At 40.8% G+C, this 22,400-nt stretch overlaps 1 protein-coding gene across 1 annotated transcript; it reads left to right on the plus strand.

Annotated features, from left to right (window-relative positions):
- Nucleotides 1-2,507: 2,507 nt before the first annotated feature.
- Nucleotides 2,508-12,537, plus strand: barx2 (BARX homeobox 2). The gene is made up of 4 exons (XM_029518231.1): nucleotides 2,508-2,936; nucleotides 7,959-8,280; nucleotides 11,125-11,209; nucleotides 12,148-12,537. Exons 1-4 carry the CDS (start codon nucleotides 2,750-2,752, stop codon nucleotides 12,433-12,435), a joined length of 882 nt encoding a protein of 293 aa, XP_029374091.1. The 5' UTR covers nucleotides 2,508-2,749; the 3' UTR covers nucleotides 12,436-12,537.
- The last annotated feature ends 9,863 nt before the right edge of the window (nucleotides 12,538-22,400 follow it).

Below are 22,400 nucleotides of genomic sequence, written 5' to 3' on the forward strand. Positions count from 1 at the left end.
TGATGATCACCTATCTTAATGTCCGTGTTGAGGGCATAATCTACCCTTCCGAAAGTGCTTATGATGCTTAGATCGGCTCACCGTGCTGTATCGATAACTACATCCCCTGCTGCCGTCCAAAAGCGGAGCTGCATTTGCACCCGCGGCCCTTCGCCCTGTGTGTTGCCTGTAATCTGCTCCGTGTCGGGTTGCATCATGATGCTACCAAAGGGCCCTAATAGAGAGTATCCCCTGCTCGGTGTCAATACTAGGAAGGCCCCTTAATACGCCTCTGGCTGTGGCATAACTCTTTTAATTGCTTGATCTGCCTGGCGTCTCCAGCCCTGGAGCGGGCGGATTAGAGAGGCCGCTCGGTAGCCGCTGCTGTGCGGATTTATATAGAAGCGTGTCTCCCGAAATGATCCACTTCCAGGCACCCGGAGACCTTCCCCTCCTCCCCCGCTGCAGCCCTGCTGCAGCCCGGCAAAGCAAACTTCAAGTGCAAGATTTCTGCAGCCGTGACCGTCGGAGCTAAGCTCCAGGTTGTTGGGCTCACTGGCGCCTCAGTACTCGGACATCGTTTGTCTTTCCATTCAATCTCGATTTTCACGAAAATAAACTAAAATTAATTTGTAGTCCACCCCCTCCTCCTCCTCCTTGATCCCATACTTGGTAGGGTTTGTTTATAGCAAAGCAATGCTATTTTTTTATGCCAAATCATAACAGTTACATCAAGGTACTTTACATACTGAGCAGGTCTAGACCAAAGTCTTGACTGAGTTATAAAAGACATCCAACAAATCCAAAGCAACTGTTTCAAAAAAACATCATGTACCCTGATGCTTCATTCAAAATAACGGGAGGGGGCTCGATTTTATAGTGAAAATTTCCAGGTAAAATAAAACTAGGCCTATAAGGGTAAATATGAGCCGGATCACATCTGACTTTATTTTATTTTTCCTATTTCTCCCCCAGCCCCCGAAAAAGTCCACTGAGCTCCACAGCAGTTGTTCTCATCTCTTTCCTCTTTGATCGAAGCCGAGCTTTTTTCCCCATGCAGGGCTCCCATATTTCCTCCTCCATAATCCTCCTCCACACTTTGAACACGACGCCCTCGACAGCCACAAGCAGCCAGTGAGTTCAATTTGTGTCCAATCCTACTGATGACCCTCACACACACACACACACACACCTTTAACTGGAAACTCTACCTGCACCGTCATTTTTCCATAAACGACTTCAGCTGAGTGACATGTAAATTATATATATGTATTATCCTACTATCTCTTTTTAGTCAAGAAGCATGTCGCCTCAAAAATATTAGTATTAGTTTAAGTTTAGTTTAGTATTAGTTTAAGCATCATTTTTCATTTTGTTTAATCCCTTCAAAGGCTGACTTGTAAAGAAAATAAAAGTGGAGCACAATGGACAGACTGTCATGTGAAGCGAACGTGACAGTGACTGATTTCCTCTCTGTATTGTCGGACTCATCGGGCCGACGCTGATCCTCCGTTTGACAAAGACATTTCTCCGCTCAAAGCCGACAAACTTAAGTCTCAGGATTTAAAGCTGCTCATGCTGATGTTTGACGGTGTTGGGGTTTGTTGTTGTTGGTTTAGGGTTTATTTTTTCCGGGTTTTTTTTTTTTTTTTTAAACCGTCGTTAAAAATACAATTTCGTCATTTTTTCGGAGCCCCTTGTAGCCTTCACTATTATTGATGAATAAAAATTGCTCGGAAATTCACCGAATCGTCCTTTAACGACAAACTTTAGGCGCCCCAAGAAGCAGGCAGGTAATTAAACATTTTTAAGTAAAAAAAATATCAACGAGATATTGATGATAATATTATCATCACATTATACAAACTAAAATAATACTATTTAAATCTGTTAAACGTTTCCAAAGTTTTATTTCTAACTCTTGGTCTTACAGCCTTTTTCTGCTTTCGATTAGATTACTCATGTTATGATTTAATTGGTTAAAACCTTACACGAAGGACTGCACCATAATGTAGAGAGCAAACTCATAAATAAATAAAAAGTTAGAATCGGGTCCATGAAATCGTTTGTATTAAAAAAAAAAAAAAGGAAATCGCTACGATCATAAACTGAGATTGGAAACTGAGATAAACCACTCAGATAAAACGTGTGAAACAAACGGCATGTGTTACTTTCCCTAAAGTTATTTTATTTTACTTTTTTTTTCCCTACATTCAATTTGAAGCTTTCATGATATCGATAACAAAAAAAAAATGGAGTGGCAAGTTGAAGGAATAAAAATACCAAAATAGAGGAAAAAGAAAGCGGGGGGGGGGGTATAAAGTTTGGGAGGTGGTTGTGTGCACGCACTTTACGCAAATGTATTAGTAAAAGAGAGGCAGTAGTGTGTGTGTGTGTGTGTGTGGGGGGGGGGGGGGGTGGCAGGAGCAGAGATGTGTTTAGGGATGGTTTATATAGCAGTGGGTGTTCGCACACGTCGGTAGTTCATCCCACTCTTGCGCTCTGCGCGGTCCCAGTTGGAGGCTCCCGCTCTTCTTCTCCTTCTTCAGCCCGACACCTGAGCGATCGGAGAGCAGAGCTGAGCAAACGTCAACAATGAGCTCTCCAAACGCGTGAGCTGCAGCAGTCGCGTTTTTGTTGTTGTTGTTGTTGTTTTGTTTTTTTTTTCCCCTACTTGCCCGACCCGCTTCAAGACGCGCAAGTTTTTCAGTTTCGACATCACTGCAGAGACGCGTTGTGCAGCAGGAAGGCGGCGCACAGCGGGCAGATCATGCACTGTCAAGCCGAGCTCAGGCTCTCCTCCCCCGGCCAGCTGAAGGCGGCCCGGCGGCGCTACAAGACTTTCATGATTGACGAGATTCTATCGAAGGAGACTTGTGATTATTTCGAGAAACTTTCTCTCTACTCGGTGTGTCCTTCGCTCATTGTTCGGCCGAAGCCTCTTCATTCGTGTTCCGGTAAGAGGACTGATGCTTTTATTGAGCGACTTTAATTAATCAGAGGAGATCATGTTTTACGCACTGAAGTTGTGGGACTTTTACACGTTAGGGCAGTTCAATTTTGACATCTCTTTGTGTTCATTTGAAATGTTTTTGTTGGAGTACGGATTGGGTCATGTTGTTGTAAAGTTTTTTTTTTTTGGTGGGGTTGTAAAGTTGTAATCATCTATTTCAAATCCTGGATTTTGAGTTTACTGTGCACACGAAGACATCTGTACATCTGTAGTGATTACGATGCATCCTTTGCTCAATTTTATCTCACAGTTTGATTTCTTATTCTGAGGGGACTGTTTCAAAACGAATCGCAAATAGTAGCCAGCCAATTTTTTGTTCTTCTGAATTTAAGCTGGTCTCAGCGATTTCACTTTCCTCGCTTTGAATTTTGTAAACTTCAGCATTTAAATAGCTCCGTGTTGAAAATCGGAGCCTGTGAACGTCAGTTTCACTGATGCTTCGGAGCTTTTGTTGATTAATGACCGAACTGAGAAGTCTGTCCCACGTAAAAGTCAAGGAAGAGGCGGCAGAGCAGAAAGAGAGCTAAAGTCAAATGTTACTCGACAATTGTACCTTGCAGTTATCTTAAGTTATCTACACATCTAATATATATTGTTTTAATTGTTTTTCCAAATCAAACGCCCTTTTTAAATGGTTTTTGAGGCTTGTTTGGAAAATTTCACGCGGAAGGATTGCGTCTTAATCTATTCTAATGTTACAGGAAAGTACATGACAAGGAACTGTGAGAGATTAATATTGCTGTATGAAAACACAGACAGAAAAATGACACTGCACATTCATGCATCTTAATGTATGCTGGGGGGGAAGGAAGTACATTTAAAAACGACTTTAATCAAATTTCTTATTCTTCATATTGGAAATTGATGTAGATAATTTTTAGTCTTGTCTGAGGCTAGTTTTTGCAGCCTTTTCAATCTTTTCAATTCAAATCTCTATATCTATGTAGACATACATGAGAGATAGATTTTAGATGCATCTTGCACTTTCACTAAAATAGTCTGATAGCGTTCAGTTGGCCCTGCACATCTTATCTTGTCAAAACAAAATCTCTTGACCGACTCTTAATTGCAGTTCCAGATGATTCCAAACAACTCAAAGGCTACCACACACTCTAGTAACCATTAGGATAATTGCTCTAAAGTCTGAAATAATAGCCACTGCAATTTGATGATGACAGCGACGGGTGGATAAAAATAGGCAAAGCAATTCCCTCATCCCTCTGATATGGATTTGGTGTATGCGAGAGGGCACTATGACTGGGCTTTGGCACCTCTCTGTTCGGATGGATAGAGTAACCCGCCCTGCATATCAGTACACTGTATGCACCACTTATTTGTAGCAGCGGGGGGTGTGAGACACACTATATTCCCAGACATCAATGGCTTTTACTGCTTGATATAGAAGCTGGCCGGCTTACAGGTTCTGGGCTGAGGAGCAGCGTTTGGCCCCTGCGTGCTCCCCCAACAATGAAAAACTGATTTACTTTTTTATTCCCTTCACACCAAAACAAGAGATGCTGTAACCTTAAAGTACCAGTGGAGGCCGCTGAAAGACAGCAATGCCACCAGTGTTGTAAGAAGGAGATGATAACAACTTAATTGCTGGTTTTGTGTCATTTACATGACACTCAAGTTCTCTGTCTTAATATTTTTTTCCCTGTGTTCTTCACTGTCAGTTTTAATTTAATCTCCCTCAGTCCCTCAGTCCGTATCTAATGATGCGTGTTGAAATACAGACCCTAATTTAGCACATTAAAAGTGGTTAGTACTTGCACAGTTGATACCTTGTCAGTTAGAGTAGGATCAGGCACAATGAGCTCAAACTGGTGCTGGGCAGTGAGCGGGTAATGGCAGGTTACAATATTTCATTTGGAGCTCTGTCTCTCAGCAGGACCCTGGGCAGAGCTTTTAGTGGTGCTCTTCTGCAATGGGTAGAGATTAAGATCAACTGCGGTGTAATCTCACTTGACAGCAGGATGAAAAAAAAAAAAAGTGTGTTCAGCCTTAGGCCTGCTGCTTACTCGTTGGGTACTGACTGAGGGCTTATAGAAGAAATCCAAGTGAGCAAAAAGGGTTTTCATCACATCTTAAAACCAAATCTGCTGAAGACAATAAAATCTCCCATTAAGCATAAACCGTCTTTAAAAGGTTGATTACACCCATGTCAACACACACAGGCACATACACACACACACAAAGACAAATCTGCACACATCTTCCATCTGCAGTAACGGCTAATGCTTGACATCCTGTCATCTCCCCATCATTTCCACACAACAACTGCCATCAGGTTTTTCTGTTGTGACAAGGGATCAGCAATGAATCAGCTCTAAAAGCAATTGATGCAACATGCTGATATTAGCCGCCACAGGAAGAGCCAAATGGATCAGGTTTCATATTAAATAGTTAACACTTGTGTTTAATGCATTGGCTTTTGCCAGACACACAGGTTCAACTGGAGAGGAGTCTGTGCGCTTTGACAATAACGCTCAATGGGATACTGCTGATGCTGTTATATGTCATATCCTGAAGGTGAATGCTTCTAATAAAGCTATGACTAAGTATAGACACTGCAAGGCAAGGTGCCCCTCCCATCATGACACTGACTACTTTGCATTCAAAGGATAAAGAAAAAAAAAAAAACAAAAAAAAAAAACTAAACAGCAAAGCAACATAAATCTTTTTAAATTGGTCGACTCTCTAGGTGCCATCAAAAAGTTTATATGCAAAGCATTGCAAAAGTTTGCATACGCCTTTCATAACTAAGCTGTGAATCATCAACATCGCATAGAAAGAAGACTAGAAGAAGTAAATTAAAGTAAAGTTAAGTAGCAGAAGTAATGAAAGGAAACAGGAAATTCTGCACAACCCCTAGAAGTTGCTGAATTGATGCTCCTGGCTCTGCAGGTGTGTGTGTGTGTGTGTGTCATTTCAAAAATTAAAAATAGTCTGTTTAATGAGAATGATAGCATAATCTATAGAAGAGATCATTGGAATTAAAAGGAATGCTTCAACAAAGAGCTCCTCTTGATCTATTCTTAGCAGATATGTCTTCTGTAATGGTTACCAGAAGCACTTGTGCCAGTCTCTGCATTCCAACTGTGATTATCAAGAGTATCAGTGTGCTTTTGCATGGGCCTAAGTCGCGCTCCTGCAGTTACTCAAACAGTTTATTTGTAGACTACTGACAGGACACTGGCACTTGTCAACAACATGTCAGAGACACGGCTTCGCTGTCAGTGGAAAGTCACAACGAAACTCTGACATTTCGCTCTTTGCTCTCCCTCGAGTTCCCTCGAAGGGGACTGTCCGGAGACAACTTCAAGCTCTTTGTTGACAAGAGATTTCCTGACAGACCTGAAGAAGAACTGAGATTTTTCCTCATTTAGGATGAGATGAGTGATACCTTCTTCAAACTCCAGTATAAATTGATCTGAAATTCCTCCCTGAAGAAGGAGCATGGACATTACAGCAGAGTATTCAATGTAATCAAAAAAAGCAAACAATGATACTGAAAGAAAAACAGAGCGATATTAACGGAAAGGAATGGGATAGAACACAACAACAGAAAAGAGACTTTCTTGTCTAGACCTGTTGCAACAGCAGCAATCTAATGCTGGAGGATTACTCATGACCTCAGCGCCTTACTGTGATGTCATGATGAGCCCAAGGCAGTGTCTGGTGTGTGTGTGTCTGTATCTAAGTGTAGAACAACTGTGCCTGCTTGTGTGGGTACTTGCTTGCAGCACTTAATGCCTCATGCTTAACTTGCAACAAACGTCAGGGTTTATTGTGCATTTGTGCGCGGCATATATGTGTATATATTGTTGTACTGTACATTTACAGAAGTTGACCTCTTCTGCCACACTTTCAAATTGTCTTATTGGCCTTAAGGAAAAACATTATTACAACTGTGTACAAAAGTGTAAAGGAGCAGCAATAAAGGGAAAAAAAAATAAAAATAAAAATCAAAGTCAGGGTGTGCGAGTGGGCTGATACTTGCATGTTTTCTGTTGCAGTCGATGGGGAGATTAGGAGAGAGCTCACCAACCTACAACCTGAAACACACACACACTTTGTGTAGTGGAGTGTGACAACCTGCTATTTTCTCTGCTCCATTGCAGCCTTTTATCACTCCCTATATCTTCCTCCTCTACTCCTATAACGCCCCCCCTTCCCCTCTTCTGCTCCTTATCAGCACATGCATTACAGACCATGCTGTGCTCAGTTTGCTTGTAAATTTTGGTTTAAGGATTGGTTTTATATTTGAAGTTGTAAGGATTTTTCTGGCAGGTATTTTATTCACTTTGGTTGACCCACTGCATCCTCTCGGCCAACCTTCTGGTCTCCTTCCCTCCCGCCTCGGCTCCAGACAAGTGTTACTTTTTATTGATTCTGGCGTCTTGCTGCTTCTGTCTGCACTGATAAAGAGCAAAAACGTGTGTGTGTGTGTGTTTGTATACGACCACGTGTACGGGTGAGGGAGAACCTAAGAGGGAAAAAAAAGTTTATTACTTCAACAGCCTCTGATTTAGTTTCTTTTGGGGTTTATTATTGCTCAGTCTGAGTCTAAATGTGTCTCTCTGTGTGCATGGCTTGTACATCACGCTGTCAGGTTCAGTCTGTGCTTGCAGTTTTTTGCTGGGAAGCCGGTTAGCATTTAACAACCTCTAAAAAAAATAATCATTCATTTGAGGAGTTCAGAGGAGCAGTGTAAAACACAGCCTGCGTCACTGAGATCACAGCCCTCTACATGGAAGAGGTCAAAAGCATAACACTTTTCACGGCAAACAGTGTAATTAAAAATAAACCTGTCTAAGCAATTACATGCAGTCGAGAATAGTACAACCAAGGTGACGGACGAGACAGTGATTCAGTACAATATCTAATCTCTCTCCTCTTTCCCTCCAACACTGCACTTTATATATTATTTTCTGTTTCTGACTCACTGTCTCTGCTCTTCCAGGTTCCTCGTCTCTACGTGCCTACCCGCTCCTTTCAGTGATCACGCGGCAGCCTCCCAACTTGCCTCCCCACCTCCCTCAGCCATCGTCTCCGGGTGGGGTTCCCTCGCATCTGTCCTTGCTATCCCCACAGCATCAGCATCCACGAGGCTCTGAGCCTTCGCCCAGCCAGACACCCCTCAGCATCAGCAGCGAGTCAGAAACAGAGCGCAGCACACCCCGCCTGAAGAAGCCCCGGCGCAGTCGCACCATCTTTACCGAGCTGCAGCTGATGGGCCTGGAGAAGAAGTTCCAAAAGCAGAAGTACCTGTCCACACCAGACAGGTCAGTGTAGTTCAGAGAGCCATGTGTGATTTTGCATCTCAGTGTACTTGGTGGATTGGATTAGGAAGATGAGGGCTGTGCATCGACCCATTCAAAGACCAGAATCACCCAAACACAATGAGTGGGAAAAGATCTTGACTGTGTGAACCTCATAGACACCCAAAGGAATGTGTGGTTGAGTTATACTAAGGAAAGCAATCTAAATAATGAGTAAAAGCTAACTTTCATCACAGTTATAAAATCTCTAGCTGAAAGCTACCAGAGTCATACAAACGTTATTCAACAGTGAGATTTTGTTCATCTGCATACCTGGCACAGGAAGAGTTTTCAAAAGTACTCCCACGCATTCACAAAGCCACAAGTGCAATTATCAAGAAGACGCTAACCTAACATCAAAAATTTTTGATTTCTCCTGTGGGGAATGTCTCTAATGTGAATTTGTTTAAGCCAGGGCATTACCTCAAGGCATTCTAGTTGGGGCAAGAGTAACGCTTTAACCTTCAGCTCTCAACCAGCAGAAGGCCCCAACAAAGAAACACTGCCTTATTCAAGGGAACAGGGACTGTGGCCAACACAAGCAAACAGAAATGTATTACACTGATTTACAGGCAATCACTTCACACATGTGCAGGTGTATATAAAGTACGTTAAGCTTTCGACAATAAGATGAAGTAATATATATGTTAATATCTTGTGTCTTAAGTTCCATTCTGTGGGTCATTTTTGGGACCTGACATGGGCTTCGACCATATTTTCCAGCTTTATTGTACGCCTTGCTTTTATATTTGGCCCTCAGGCTACTTTTCCATTATAACAAGAACCAGTATTGAACCATAAATGTTGTAAAAAGCTTCACTTCGCAAGTGCAGGAGGAATTCTCAACTGCTTGTGAACCTTTTGCATCAGGTAGAGACTGGCTGTGTTCGTATGCACCACCTACCTTACTCATCTCTGCATTTTTCATAGGAAAACACGGAGAGTAAAATAAATGGTGGTTTAAGGAAAAAAAAACAAAAAAAAAAAACATGTACAACATTTTCATGCAACGGACAAGCAAATAGCTACACTTTCCACACAAGCATGAATCTTAAACGTGATATCCTCGTTCAGTATATCTGCTTAGCACGTCTAATCTGAGAAGACATTAATATATTTGAAATAAACCAGATTTATTTGTCATTCCATTTACATCCCTAACCCGAGGGAAAACTCCCACAATGCATTATTAAATATGGCCCGGCTTGCCTGGAGCTGTTGGAGAGGAGCCATGCCTCATCTTAAAGCAGAAGCCCCGAGGCAGAGCAGAACCTGGTGATCAAAACCAACCACCCATGTGTAAGGCTCTGCCAAAATACTGTGTCCTGTCAAAATATCTGATTCTGACACTGTGTTGAAAATTAATTAAATACCCAGCTCGCGGAAAAACATCAACAAAGAAAATCCCCTTCTAAAACCCCACATCAAAGGTGTGGCGTGCTCCCCACTTTGGTTTGTCATGATCCAAAGATTGTAACTGTAAAAACTCTGTGGTTTTGAATCAAGACTGGGTGTGTGTATGTGTGTGTGTGTGTGTGTGTGTGTGTGTGTGTGTATATATGTATGTGTGTGTGTGTGTGTATGTGTGTGTGTATGTATGTATGTGTGTGTGTGTGTGTGTGTGTGTGTGTGTGTGTGTGTGTGTGTGGTGGGGGGGGGGAATTATCCCTATTAAAGACTTTAAATTATTTATGTCATGGACCAGTAATGGTTTTACACAGCTTCCAATTATAATTATAAGTGATTAAATAGTTCTTCCTGTTATAATCATCATCGTCATTATTAAAAAGTATTCGGATACACCCAAGATGTGTAAAAGACGTGAAGATGGAACAAAATGGCAGTCCTGCAGTAGCCTTGAGGTGGTAACTTAAATACTTCTACTATTAATATACAAGTGTGGTTTTCGCCATTGTGAACTAATAACCATAAATAAATGGGCTGTTTTATCTTCTGCTATTACTTTTCCTTGCCTCCAGTTTTTGTCCTGCTTTAGACTGGGGCATGTACGATAGTACAGTTTGACAGACAGTTTGAATGCCTGAATGTCTGGCTTTTGCTTTTAACAGACACACGTTCACACAGTTTCTTCTGTGAGGTATAAGGTTATGTAGAAGATCCCACGAATCTCAGGGATTTGTTGTTGCCGCGCTTTCTCAATTCTGTTCACTCCTTCTGTCTGTCTCGGCTTACGCTTTCACCATCAAGTCAAACGTAGTGCCTTTACCTGGGGGCTGTGGGGACAGGAAACCCCTCGTCTGACTGTTAAAGCCTGAGCGGACGAGGGAAGAGGAAATCTCACTTTTCAAAAAGGGGGTGGGGGGGAACCTGATAGCTGCTTCTTTCCTTTACAATCGGACTTTATCTGTCTCTTCCTGAGATATCACATTTCCCAACCAACCAATACCCCTATTAGTCATGGATCAACACATGTGGTGGATACATTCAGAATTTCTTTTACAGCCTCAATCATCAAACTTCAAGTGCCATGATTGCATTACTGACCCCAGTACAGATGTTTCAAACACTGTTTCCTTAGCTGCAGGTGTACACTGTCAGACTCAACCTGCTCGCAAGGCAGCTTTGATGTGAGATTCAAAGATTTAGAATTTAGGGGGTCTAAGAGAAGTTTGTGTAATCTCTTTGCAATGCGAGCAGCGTCAAGGTACAAGCCTGCATTGCTGCCTATACTTGTGTGTGGGGGGGTGGTATTTAGCATCATCAGCGCATGTGAATAATATCGTACGGAAGTGCACAAAAAGAAATTCTAAAATGCAGCTTGTTTTTTTTATTTGTGTGATTCTGCAGGTTAGACCTGGCCCAGTCATTAGGTCTCACACAGCTTCAGGTGAAGACATGGTACCAAAACAGACGTATGAAGTGGAAGAAAATGGTAAGTTGCTCTTATTCTCATCCTGAACCTCTTTTACTTTTCACTGTGAGATGTTCTGCCCCAAGTCAGATTCATCACATCCTCATACCTGCACAAAATTATTGGGAATTACTGGGATCAGTTTAATGAACACCAGGCGTTCATGAGGAGGTGGGAGTTTGTGAGACTTCATTCCCAAAAGCATTTAACAAAGACTAAAAAGAAGTTCACCCAACACAATAGCTGTCCCTGCTGTCAGAAATTAGTAGAGAAAAATATAAGACATTCAGCTGTTTCAGCAATGGTGTTGGAGGAGCCAAAATAATTGGAAAAGATTAACAGCACAGGCATCAGTGTAATGCTGTGCTCTGACAGATCTTCTTAAACCTTAAAAAATAATAACTAATATGAGAAGTGGTCAAGAGCTGTGGCAGTCATGAAGGATATTAAATGAGAGATTTAAGAAAGAAAAGCTTCAACCCAGAACAGCATCTTGATACTGTCAAGCTAGCCTTTTAACTCACATATAGGTGCAACTTCAGTGAATCCATCTCAGCTGCAATTTCCTTTATTCATTTGTTTTTGTCATTCGGAGAAATCGAGCAAAAAAATGCCAAAATTATGGGTTTAATTTTACTGCTAGTATTCAGCTAATGCAATATTGGCTTGTGCTATAAATGTGAGAAGAGCAGAAGCGAGGTCTCAACAGGGTGTGGAAAGACAAAGTGCGGTGTGAGGCATGACAGATGATGACGGCAGTGAGAGCAAACACTTTTGTAGAAGGGTCAACAGCTCAGAGAACAAAAAAAGGGCTGAAATCGTTAAAGATAAATGAGTGCACAAGGGGCAGCCAGTAGCAATATGTCTTCTCTTAATTACCATAATAGCAAGCATTGCCTTCAACTGCTGCTGCTATTTATTACCAGGAGTCCACTGAGATTGTCTACATGTTATCCTAGGTGCTCAAAGGAGGTCACGAAGCTCCTACTAAGCCCAAGGGGAGACCCAAGAAGAACTCCATTCCCACCACGGAGGAAATCGAGGCTGAGGAGCGACGAATTAAGATGGAGGAAGAGGAGAGGATGAGGATTGCGGCCAAGGAAGCAGCGCTGGCCCACGAGGGAGAGGTGTCTCAGCTGGAACCTCAAGATCTCAGTTCAGAAACTCACAATTCTGATGGAGCGGCGGAAGAATCTGAGCAAGAGGTCCCACTCCTGGTGCAGTCAGAGACTCAAGCAGCCAGCTAAGTGCGTACAAAGCAACCAAAGACTAATGACAACCTGAAAACAAATAGTGCCTCAGGATCGCTGTTATAAAAAAAAAAAAAAAAAAAAAAAAAAAGAAGCCTGTGCGGTATTTAGAGCCATATGCTTTAGGGATTTGGCTGGAAACATATCGGTGGTATCCAATCTTTACCTAATGCAGCCTTTTATTTTGTACGTACTGGGAAACGCACCATACAAAGAGCTAAGATGCATGGGCACTGATTGCACTGGAAAACACTGTGGCCTTTGGTCTACAGTATAGGGAGTGTAAATTTGTCAAATCCAAACAGGTCAGTCAAGCCTTAATGAAAACGCAGTGACTTGTCACAGCATCTACTTATTGTGCTTCTCCGTGAAAGATCTCACTCACACACACACACACACACACACACACACACACAAAGCTGCCTCAAATGCATGTGCCAAAATATCAAACTTTGCCTTACTGTAGTGTCTCTATGTATTTATGTATCATAAGTCACTCCTCACTGCCAAAAACTATAATATTAAATGGCTACAGTGCCTTCTTGGTCTCAGAGGAAAGCTTTTTAAGTGTTGATAAAAATAACTATCAAATGCAAGTATATTTTTTACAGTCTTTTTCGTGCTGTTTTTGGAGAGAGTTGTAAAGTTCAGATTGGAGTTCTTGTCTACAGTTTTAAGGTACTGATGTGTTCTTTATTTGCTCAGCAATGCTTGCATTTTTCTTTCCCCAGTCTGAAAAATCAATTATTCTGCCAAGCCATACACTGTATCATACTGTAGAAATATGTATAAAGTATAAAATATATGATTTTTTGAATATTTGTAAAACAGTATTTTTAACTGCTGTTTTAAATTGGATTAAAATAGTTTGTATGTATCATGTTACAGTCGCCCCTTATACTTTTTTCTTTGTTCTTCCACGGGAGTCGGGACAAGTGCGCTTTCTGCCACGAGGCCACTAAGACTCTTAAGCTGTCACAGATTCTCAGAAGGAATAAATCACAGCCTGTGCCAGAGACGGTGAACATGTAAAATCTCAGACATTTTCAGCTCACAGGCTTTGCATGAGTGCAACAATCAGTATGTTAGACCTGCATTATTATAACACGGTCTTCAACCACCTGTCACTGAAATGTGCTCCAACTCCCATTTCTGTCCCTTCAAATATTTGTAATTTTAAAGACTTTTCACTTTTTGAATTATACAGATTTATTTTTATTTGTTAATGTTCCATATGAAAAGTGCAGTATTTTTCCGATGTAAATAATGCTTGTTTGGTAAGCTTGTTTGCTTGTTTGTTTTTTTAGGTTTGTGTAAAATCATTTTTACCATATACAAGTGTGTGTTTATGTATTTAAATACACTTAATAAAATAGCTATCATTAACTTGTGTTTGGTTTTAATAAGATGCAAATGCTTTTGAGTTTTGACTGATAAAATCCTGTGTGTTCCCTCATTTCTGGATTAAACCTTAAACCTCTTATCTCAAATTCATCGTGCTGCAGCTGGTTTAATGTGGTTTGATTAGGTAACCAGAAACTCAAGCTATTTTTTTGTCTCTTTGTTTTGGTGTGTCTGGACCATAAAAATTCAGCATCAATATGCATGCTAAAAATGTTTAATAATTCTTGGATATATATCTCCCATCTTGCTGGGTGTGTATGCAAGTCAAGCAGTTACAGTAGCTCTCCCGGGCTGACGCTCAGGCAAATCCATTACTGGGGAAGCTTTTGAAGATGCATTAGTCGTAGTCAAAGTTCACCATTAATCACGTTCAGGAGAACAAAGCATTTAAGCACCCCATGTTGTGACATTTATCATCTTTATCTGTACAGCAAACAAGAGGGCCCGCAGCACACCTAAGGGCTCCTCTGTGACCCTGAGCAAGTGAGGAACAGTCTAAAGTGTATTTTTAGTGCCTGATACCGGACATGGATGATTTCTAACACAAACAGCAGAGGTTAGGACTGAGTGATGGATACTGTGCTTTAACGCCTTATGTAAACACTCATAGTACGTTGCATATGTGTGAGCTTTCAACAGCTGAAGCCCCAGCACCTCCTGGAGGTGTGATTAAACATTTTATCTTTTCAATCTCAATGAATAAATAATATTATTATTAATACTACTGTTTCCTACATCATTCATGTTTTTTCCTGCTGAAATATGCTCATATAAATAAATGAGAGCATTCCTCAAATTTTAGTTGAGAATCCAGAAAAAGATTTTTATTCCTAAAAGAAAAACGATACTTTCTGTATAATTAGTTGGTGTGAATAACGTGAATGCAAACCGAAATAAGTGGGAGATATTTTATAATTTATTTGTGAGGAACTGAATACAATGGTAGTAATTTTAACAAGGAACAAATTAACACAATATTTCCAAGGTACTAATAGGAGACGTAGATATTAATATAGTAGGAGCATTTACTATGGTAAACAATGAGTTGAGTGTAAAAAAGTATTCATAGAAGCATTGCAATGCATTCACTATTGTTATATTACTCAGTGGCTAAAATAAACTTCTTCCAACTGCCTGGTTTAAGGAATGAGGAGGAAATGCGTGTGTACTTTGCCTATCTTCCATTGGCATGTAGTGGCAGTAGTTATTTGTTTGGAGGCTTCTATTATTCAGATTTGGCCGAGATGCTTCACAGCCTTATATTGACTGAGTTGCCTCACCTCAGGTTTGCCACTGAGTTGAATTAGGACTAGAACAACACACGGCTTTGAAGCAGGTAAAAGCAGCATATCTGCACAAATCAGAGGGAATGGGTAGAAACATTTTCCCCACTGGATATCTCTGTGAAAAGAGAGAAGCTCTGGCTGTCAGGCAAGTCTCCACAGGTGGGTGAGCACCTCCAGGCTAATTGTTGTGTGGCAAGGTAAGGAAGACTTCCAGAAACAGCCCTGCGGTGAGACACTGGCGGCCTAATTGGAGAACCTGTTATTTTCTCACAGGTCCAAGTTCAGCTGCAGGTCAGAGGAGTGGAGTGGTGTCAGGGCTAGCCAGCCTCTTTCACCCCCCTCCACCCACTAAGACATACATTGCACACCTTCACCTGTCAGCTTAGTGTACGCTCCGGTAATTAGCAGGGGCTGATGTGAGAGGAGGGAATGGACGTCTCTCGCTGTGTTTCACCCTCTTTTGTGTTATGACAGAGGAAGTTATCTCTAAATGTTGAGTGCAGAAGCAACAACTGGGCTTACCAAAGTCAATAAAGGCAGATGCTCTCCGCGATGCACACAATGCTCTCCATTGTCCTCCATCACATTCGAAGAGAGGCAGTCGTCATCGGCAATGGCATGAGGATCGCCTCCTCTCCGAGGTGCATGTGCACGACATGTGACTGGCTGATGCTGTGGCTGTGATCCGTCTGTTGAGAAGGTTGGATATGAATTAGTGAATCAGTTTTAAAATATATATATATAATATATATATATATATATATATATATATATATACACACACACATATACAAAAAATATGAAAGCAGCACAATCGTCCCAAAAGCAGTCTTGCTCACACAAACAGCTGATTATCGTGAGATGGTTAGCAACACATATGAAAACAGCTGAAGGCCTTGAATAAATTGTGTTGCTGTGAATGAAATGGCTTGCAGTGCAATCAGTTTATGGCATCCAACACGTGATGTGAGAATAATTTATATACTGTGTGCAATGTATATAATGTAAATGTATGAAACCATATCAATCACCAAAAACCGATGATTGTCTCACTGTGCCTTACAGTTTAGTAACTTAATTGTCACACTGAAATGAATGAGGGAACAACATTCAGTCATACAGGGGTGTCTGTCTGACTCCGGCCTTAGACCAGAGGAAGTACTTCCATGGACTGAGTCAATGTCACTGAAAGAAGGATTTAGTGTGTGAATCGTTGATTCAGTGAAATCTGCCGTGACACAATGAGCAGGAAAAAAAAAAAAACATTTATTCATCTTACACGAAAATAATCAACCTCAAATATTAAGCAGCATGTATCAAAAACAAGAATCTCGTTCTTCGTTCTACTGACTTCCATAAATCTCATATGTACATCTGAGTTGTCAGGAGTTCAATTACCCTTAAAAGCCCCGTTTCCTTTTCTCAATCAGTGTACTGTAACAACACATGCACTCATCACAAATTTCCAGGCATTTCTTGCAATAAATTATTCATTTTGGATGTCAGAGCAAGGATACTTTCAATCATAACCTTTTCTTTTTCTTTCAAAAAGCACTGGCAACAGAAGAAAGAAGCATTCATGTGCTGCCAGGACTGTATGAATCAGGTTCTCTTTGAATCACTTCCGTCATTTATGCAATTTTCTCTTAACACAGATGCTTTAGCACTAAGTGCCCAAATCATTTCTCAGTGTATCCCCTGTTGATGTACTACGGGATGTTTCAGTCTAATTTATTTAGTGTGTTAATTACAGAGCTGCCCGCCTCCCTGTCTTCTCTTGATAGCTCATACTCTGGTCAGCATGTCTGAGAGACGACAACGCTGCCTCCCCCCTTCGGGGCGCTCAAGCTCATAAATCAACCAGCAAGGATGAGTGTACGTATTTTTTTTGTGTTTGCGTATGCATGTATATGTGTGTGTGTGCATGCATGATTTTGCTGCAGGCGTATCGAAAGGCTTGTTATGGAAGTCATGATCACCGGCTCAGGGGTGTATATCCGCCCTCTGAGGAGATGGGTGGTAATAGACCTGTCAGTAGTGTTTTAGCCAGGAGCAATTGTGTGCTGCTATGTCCAAATTACTGCCAACTCTCCTAAAACCCTTCAGAGGATCTCTGTCACTGATGCCCTCACCCTTAGCTTGGTAAAAGACCATAAATACATGGACTGGTGGGTTTTCATGATTTACATATTTCATTGCAGCTCTTGCAGATAATTCTCAATTACATGTAAAACTTCTATTATAAAGATAATATCTGCTTAAAGTTCTGCTAAATAATTGCTTTTCCTTATAGTCTTCATTCAGCAAACAAAGCTTACTCACGTTTCATCACAAAAGCCAGTTGTGTAACTCGTCATCATATCTTGTTCCCAAAGGCCAAGACTGAACATTCATTCATATAAGGATGTTCCTTTTTGTGACTGAGAAAAGTTAAATCTCCAAAGAAAAACGTCCCTGTGAGGAGACAATAAACTATGTTTCCCATCACGTTTTTTTTTTTTTTAATCATCAGAAAAAGTTAATGAATGCAACAACATTCATTAAAAAAAAAAAAAAAACTCAATTACGCAAGGTGTTAAGCTTGAGGTGTTTTTCAACCCTCTTTAAAAAAGACTCAATGGGAGATGGGAACACCCTTTAAGTAAGTGCTGACATATGGGAACATTTATCTCAGATGACTAATCAACTGTCTCTGTTATTAGAAAAGAAAATAAGGAGCCGTCTCTGCCATTGTTGTCCTTCCATTAGAACATCTTATTTTGTACTGAAAAGCAGTTCAGAATAATTAAATCTTCTGGAAGTGACTTTGATTCCCCTTCCTCAGGTTCTTTGGTGGTTGGCAAACAATTTTTTTTCTATTCCCGGTTCACATTCTATTCTGTTTATTGCAGTCATGCATATCGAAACCTGCACAGCCACCTTCTGTCTTCTTTTTTCCTTCTCTTATTCACACTTTCTTTCCCTTACTATTGCTACACTGTAGTGCACAAAAACAGAAACAGCTGTAAAGTCAAAATGCATTCAAAGCATAAAATGAGATGAGCGAAAGACTTTACACAGTTTCATCAAAACTAAATCAGGTTTTACCTTTAAACGTTTTTGCTAACTGTATTGGGAATCTGTCCGAAAGTTTTGTCATCAACTAAAGGGCTCGAGGTATTTTTACACATCGCCATCTTGTATTTTAGTGTTCAAAAACTGTGCTGTACCTGTGCTTTCACAATAAACTGTGCTTGTGGGGGGAAAAAAAAAGCAAACAAACAGCAGCAACTGGATAGAGCTGGGCTATGTGGGTGGTGGGTAATGTCAGAATTTCTCACTGTGATCATAACTCACTCTCAGGCACAGCTGACTACATGGAAGTCATCCATACAAAATCCGGCAAAGCCTGCTGTTCTTTTTTTTTTTTTTTCTTGTGACCTGGTCTGGCCTTTGAAAGACGTGCTCACATTTGCCATTTCAGACAGGCAATTCTATGGTGCCCTTTTTCTCTCTTTTTTTTGCTTCACTTTAAGGTAACAAATCAAACCCTTTTCCTCCCCCGTAAGCCATACTTTGACTCAGAGAATGTTTACAGCTGGCAGCAAATCGAACGCTGACAAGACTCAGTATATCTCGAAAAGTTTCATCCGTCAAATTTTACCGGTGAGAGTTGTGTGTTGTTGCAGCTCTACATTGTACGTTCATTTAAACTTTTATGATTTAATATTTTATATACTGGAGTTTTCATTGCAAAAAATAAAAAAATAGGGTTACAAGCTGCTGCGCAACTGATCTGTGCCTTGCCTCCGTTTCACGCTGCACAGCCTCTCTCCTCCATGCTCTCACTCAGGGTTTTCCCTAATGGCAAAGAGCAGCCTCCTAATGCACTTAATTTAGGCTACATGAAAAACTGAGCTCAATAGGCTTGTAATCCACATTTTACACCGAGACTTGAATTTATAAAGGAAGCCGCTCTAAAAGCCAAAGAAATGTCAAAGGGAGCCGGGAAAAAAGTGCAATGGTGGCGGCTGAGTAATGTGGGATCAAGCGAGTGGCAGAATGACTGAGCAACTACGTATTTGTTGAAAGCTCATTTCATAGGTCTGTGCCCAACTGAAATAAAATGAGCTGAACCAAAGAAATGTGTGTGTGTCTGTGTACACACAGTGGGTTTTTTGCCTCTTATACTCCCAACTCTATCTCGGTTTGTTTTTTTGTTTTCTTTTGTCGACTGATGTTTTTTATTCCCCCAAAGAGAGCAAAGCCAACTTCCTCCTCGTCAAAATTTCTCTAAATAAGATTTATTTTTGACACAAATCCGCATCAGGATGTTTTCCTGTGCTGACAGAATCGAGTCTTCTTTTTTCTATGGGTGGACACACTTGTTCCACAGACGAACGTGTGCATGTGCGTGCGTGCGTATGAAAGGACTAATGTCATTTAAACTGTGTTGTGTTGGGACAGCAGGCAGGTAATGAGCTCAAGGAGAGTGATCTGCCCTTCAAATATTTTCAAAAAAAAAAAAAAAAAAAAAAAAAAAAAAAGAACAGGGATGGGTTTTGGTGATTGGCAAGCTGTGAGGACCCTCTATTTTCTCAACATGTTTTGCCTCTCCTCTGTCAACTGCTCTGACAGCACAGCATGTCAGTGATCCCCTGAAAGGGGGCTCCGCACTCTTTGACTTGGCTGATGTCAGGGAGCAGCCAGGGGTCAGCCGTCAGCTCCGGAGGTGGAGTTACCAGAGCAAGGGGTGGAGCTGGTAAACTGCCGACAGTCTTGCTATCAGTTACAGAATGCCCCAGCATGGTTTTATGAATGAAATGAGCCCATGTTCTTCTTTAAGTTCTTTATTAACTTATTAAATTCTAATAATTAGTTACTTTCAATCAGGATAATCGTGGTGCTGTCACTGGAATTAGAAGTGCTGAAACAAGTGCACTCATGGCCAAGGTGTATACAGGCTCCTACATGCAACCAGATGCATTTATGACTCATCTGGGGGTTACTGAAAGGAAAGTATACTCAGTACTGCTCATCGTCGGAATAAATAACAAGTTTTACAAACCATATAGAAGGGTTGACATGATTAGTTTTTGTAGGCAGCCTCGGTAAAATTACTCACACTTTGGTTTTTGAATGAATCCCATAATAATAAGAGTAATCCAAGTGGCTGTGCAGTGTTGTGCAGACGATGTTTGGCAAGAGTCAAGTGGGGAGGAAAAGCCTTAAATAACAATAATAAAGTTAATATAATGATAATAATGTTTGCATGCAATTTGTTTTACAAGATGTAGTTTCAAACAAATAAAAAAACCTGTTGTCTCAAAAGGTTATTATGGCTCAGAGCTTAATGCCCATTTGCAAATTATACTTAAGTGTGTTGAGAAGTGTGCAGGTTTTTGTTGCACCTTCGCTGCTTTCCCTGCTACAGACAAAAACATCTTTATATATGACAATCATATGAGTCAGTTCCTCTTAACTTGTTGTCACGAGGCATCAGAAACCACAGCTCCATGAAGAGCAAGAACTGCCAGCCTGCCAAAGGTCCATCCCTCTCCACCTGTTGTGGCGCTGGTTGCTATAAACATTTGAGTAATTTGAATTGAGTATGCAGCACTGTAATGTTTCCTTCAAGATGTTATCTGTCTGCTTCTGGCGCTGTGCCATGCACTCAGGGTGTAAGCGCAGGCAGAAACACATTCACAATTAGTCACTCACTCACACATGCATTCAGCAGTTATAAAAATATAAGGGGAAGATGGAGGGGAGGGAAAAAAACAAGTGGGGCATGAATTGAGGACAGGGAGGTGGGGTCTTCGGCCCTGTCCCTGACAAGGTGAGCTCTCTCTGCTCTGAGGACTAACTGCACAAACATTGCTGTCTGATGAAGCAAAAGGGAAAGGCTCTGAGCCATCACTAAATATGGATAATTTCATAAGCACTCAAAGGTGATGAAACACAAAGGCATGGCAGATGACGAGAGACACGTTGGTGTGGTTTATGTCCTAGAATGCGAGTGTGTGTGTGAACTGACAAAACGACACCCGTATCACAGTGTCAGCGTGTGCCATGAGAAAAGGCGAGTGAAAGAAATGTGTTCAATGGCAATTCAGGCGATCCAGCAAACACTATTTCCATCACTATTAGTTTTTGCTAATGGTGGAGACTCTCCCCGCTCCAGATCTTCTGATGTTGCGGTTCTGTTCACTTTTATATTTTATTTTTATTAATTAACCACATTAACTTCTAATTGCTGTTCCTTTAGGCCATTTCTTTTTTTTTTCTTTTTTTTTTTTTTTTAACTAACCAGCTGTTCTTTTTTACTATGTTGTAAAGCACATTGAATTTCTCCATTGTGTGAAGCAGGACATTGCCTCACCACGTTTTGTTTACAGATTGACTCAGCTGTGTCGTACATTTAACACATTCATTCATTCACTTATTTGAATTTTTTTATTTTTTTATTTTTTTTTTTCATTTTTAGTGTCTTAAGTGTTAGTGTTTTAAGTCTATTTAATCTATCACTGAAGAATGGTGCCTATGCCAGAATGAACTGGAAAAATCCCGGACATGTAAACTGTCACATAGATCTGGGGGTTTAAAGTTACATAAACTCGAGGGATGCTTTAAGTAATTCATGCCTTCACTCCATTTGTTACTTGTCTGTCAACATGGCTCAGGTTAATCTTACTGTGCATTGTTGTGCTGTTTCTGAGAAGCATTTGTTATTAATATATTTTTTATGGTTGATATTAATTGGCAGGAGGGCAGCATACTGCCATCTTTGTTTTAGGACTACAGTTATGATATTAGTCAGAAAAAACAAAAACAAACAGCAACTGGAAAAAATGGCCTATATGTGATCTATACACAGAGAAATTTGCATTTCCAAGGCTGCAAAATGATCAATAAAATATTGCCTTTTAAATGCATTTAATACATTCTCATGTTGATCGTCATGGGAAATTTAGGGACATTTCCCCATTGTACAGTTATGATGCCTGTAAAACGTGGAAATGATCAAAAGGTCAAATCTCGAGGCAACTTGTTTGGAGAAGATCAAAGCATTATAATTAACCCCTCACATCTGTTAAATGCATAATGGCAATCACTATAAATGCAGCCCCAAAATGCATTAGACAATGATGATGTTTTTCTTTCCTGTGGTGTGGGTGGTAATGATTCAATTTCCATGATAAATTGGGACGAGGTGCTTCCTGATTAGCGGCCAAACTGGAAGAAATGAAGAAATGATGAAAATGGCCTTGCTATTAGGTTTGGGAATGATGA

Source organism: Echeneis naucrates, chromosome 13 (assembly GCF_900963305.1).
Source record: "Echeneis naucrates chromosome 13, fEcheNa1.1, whole genome shotgun sequence".
NCBI classification, from domain to species: domain Eukaryota; kingdom Metazoa; phylum Chordata; class Actinopteri; order Carangiformes; family Echeneidae; genus Echeneis; species Echeneis naucrates.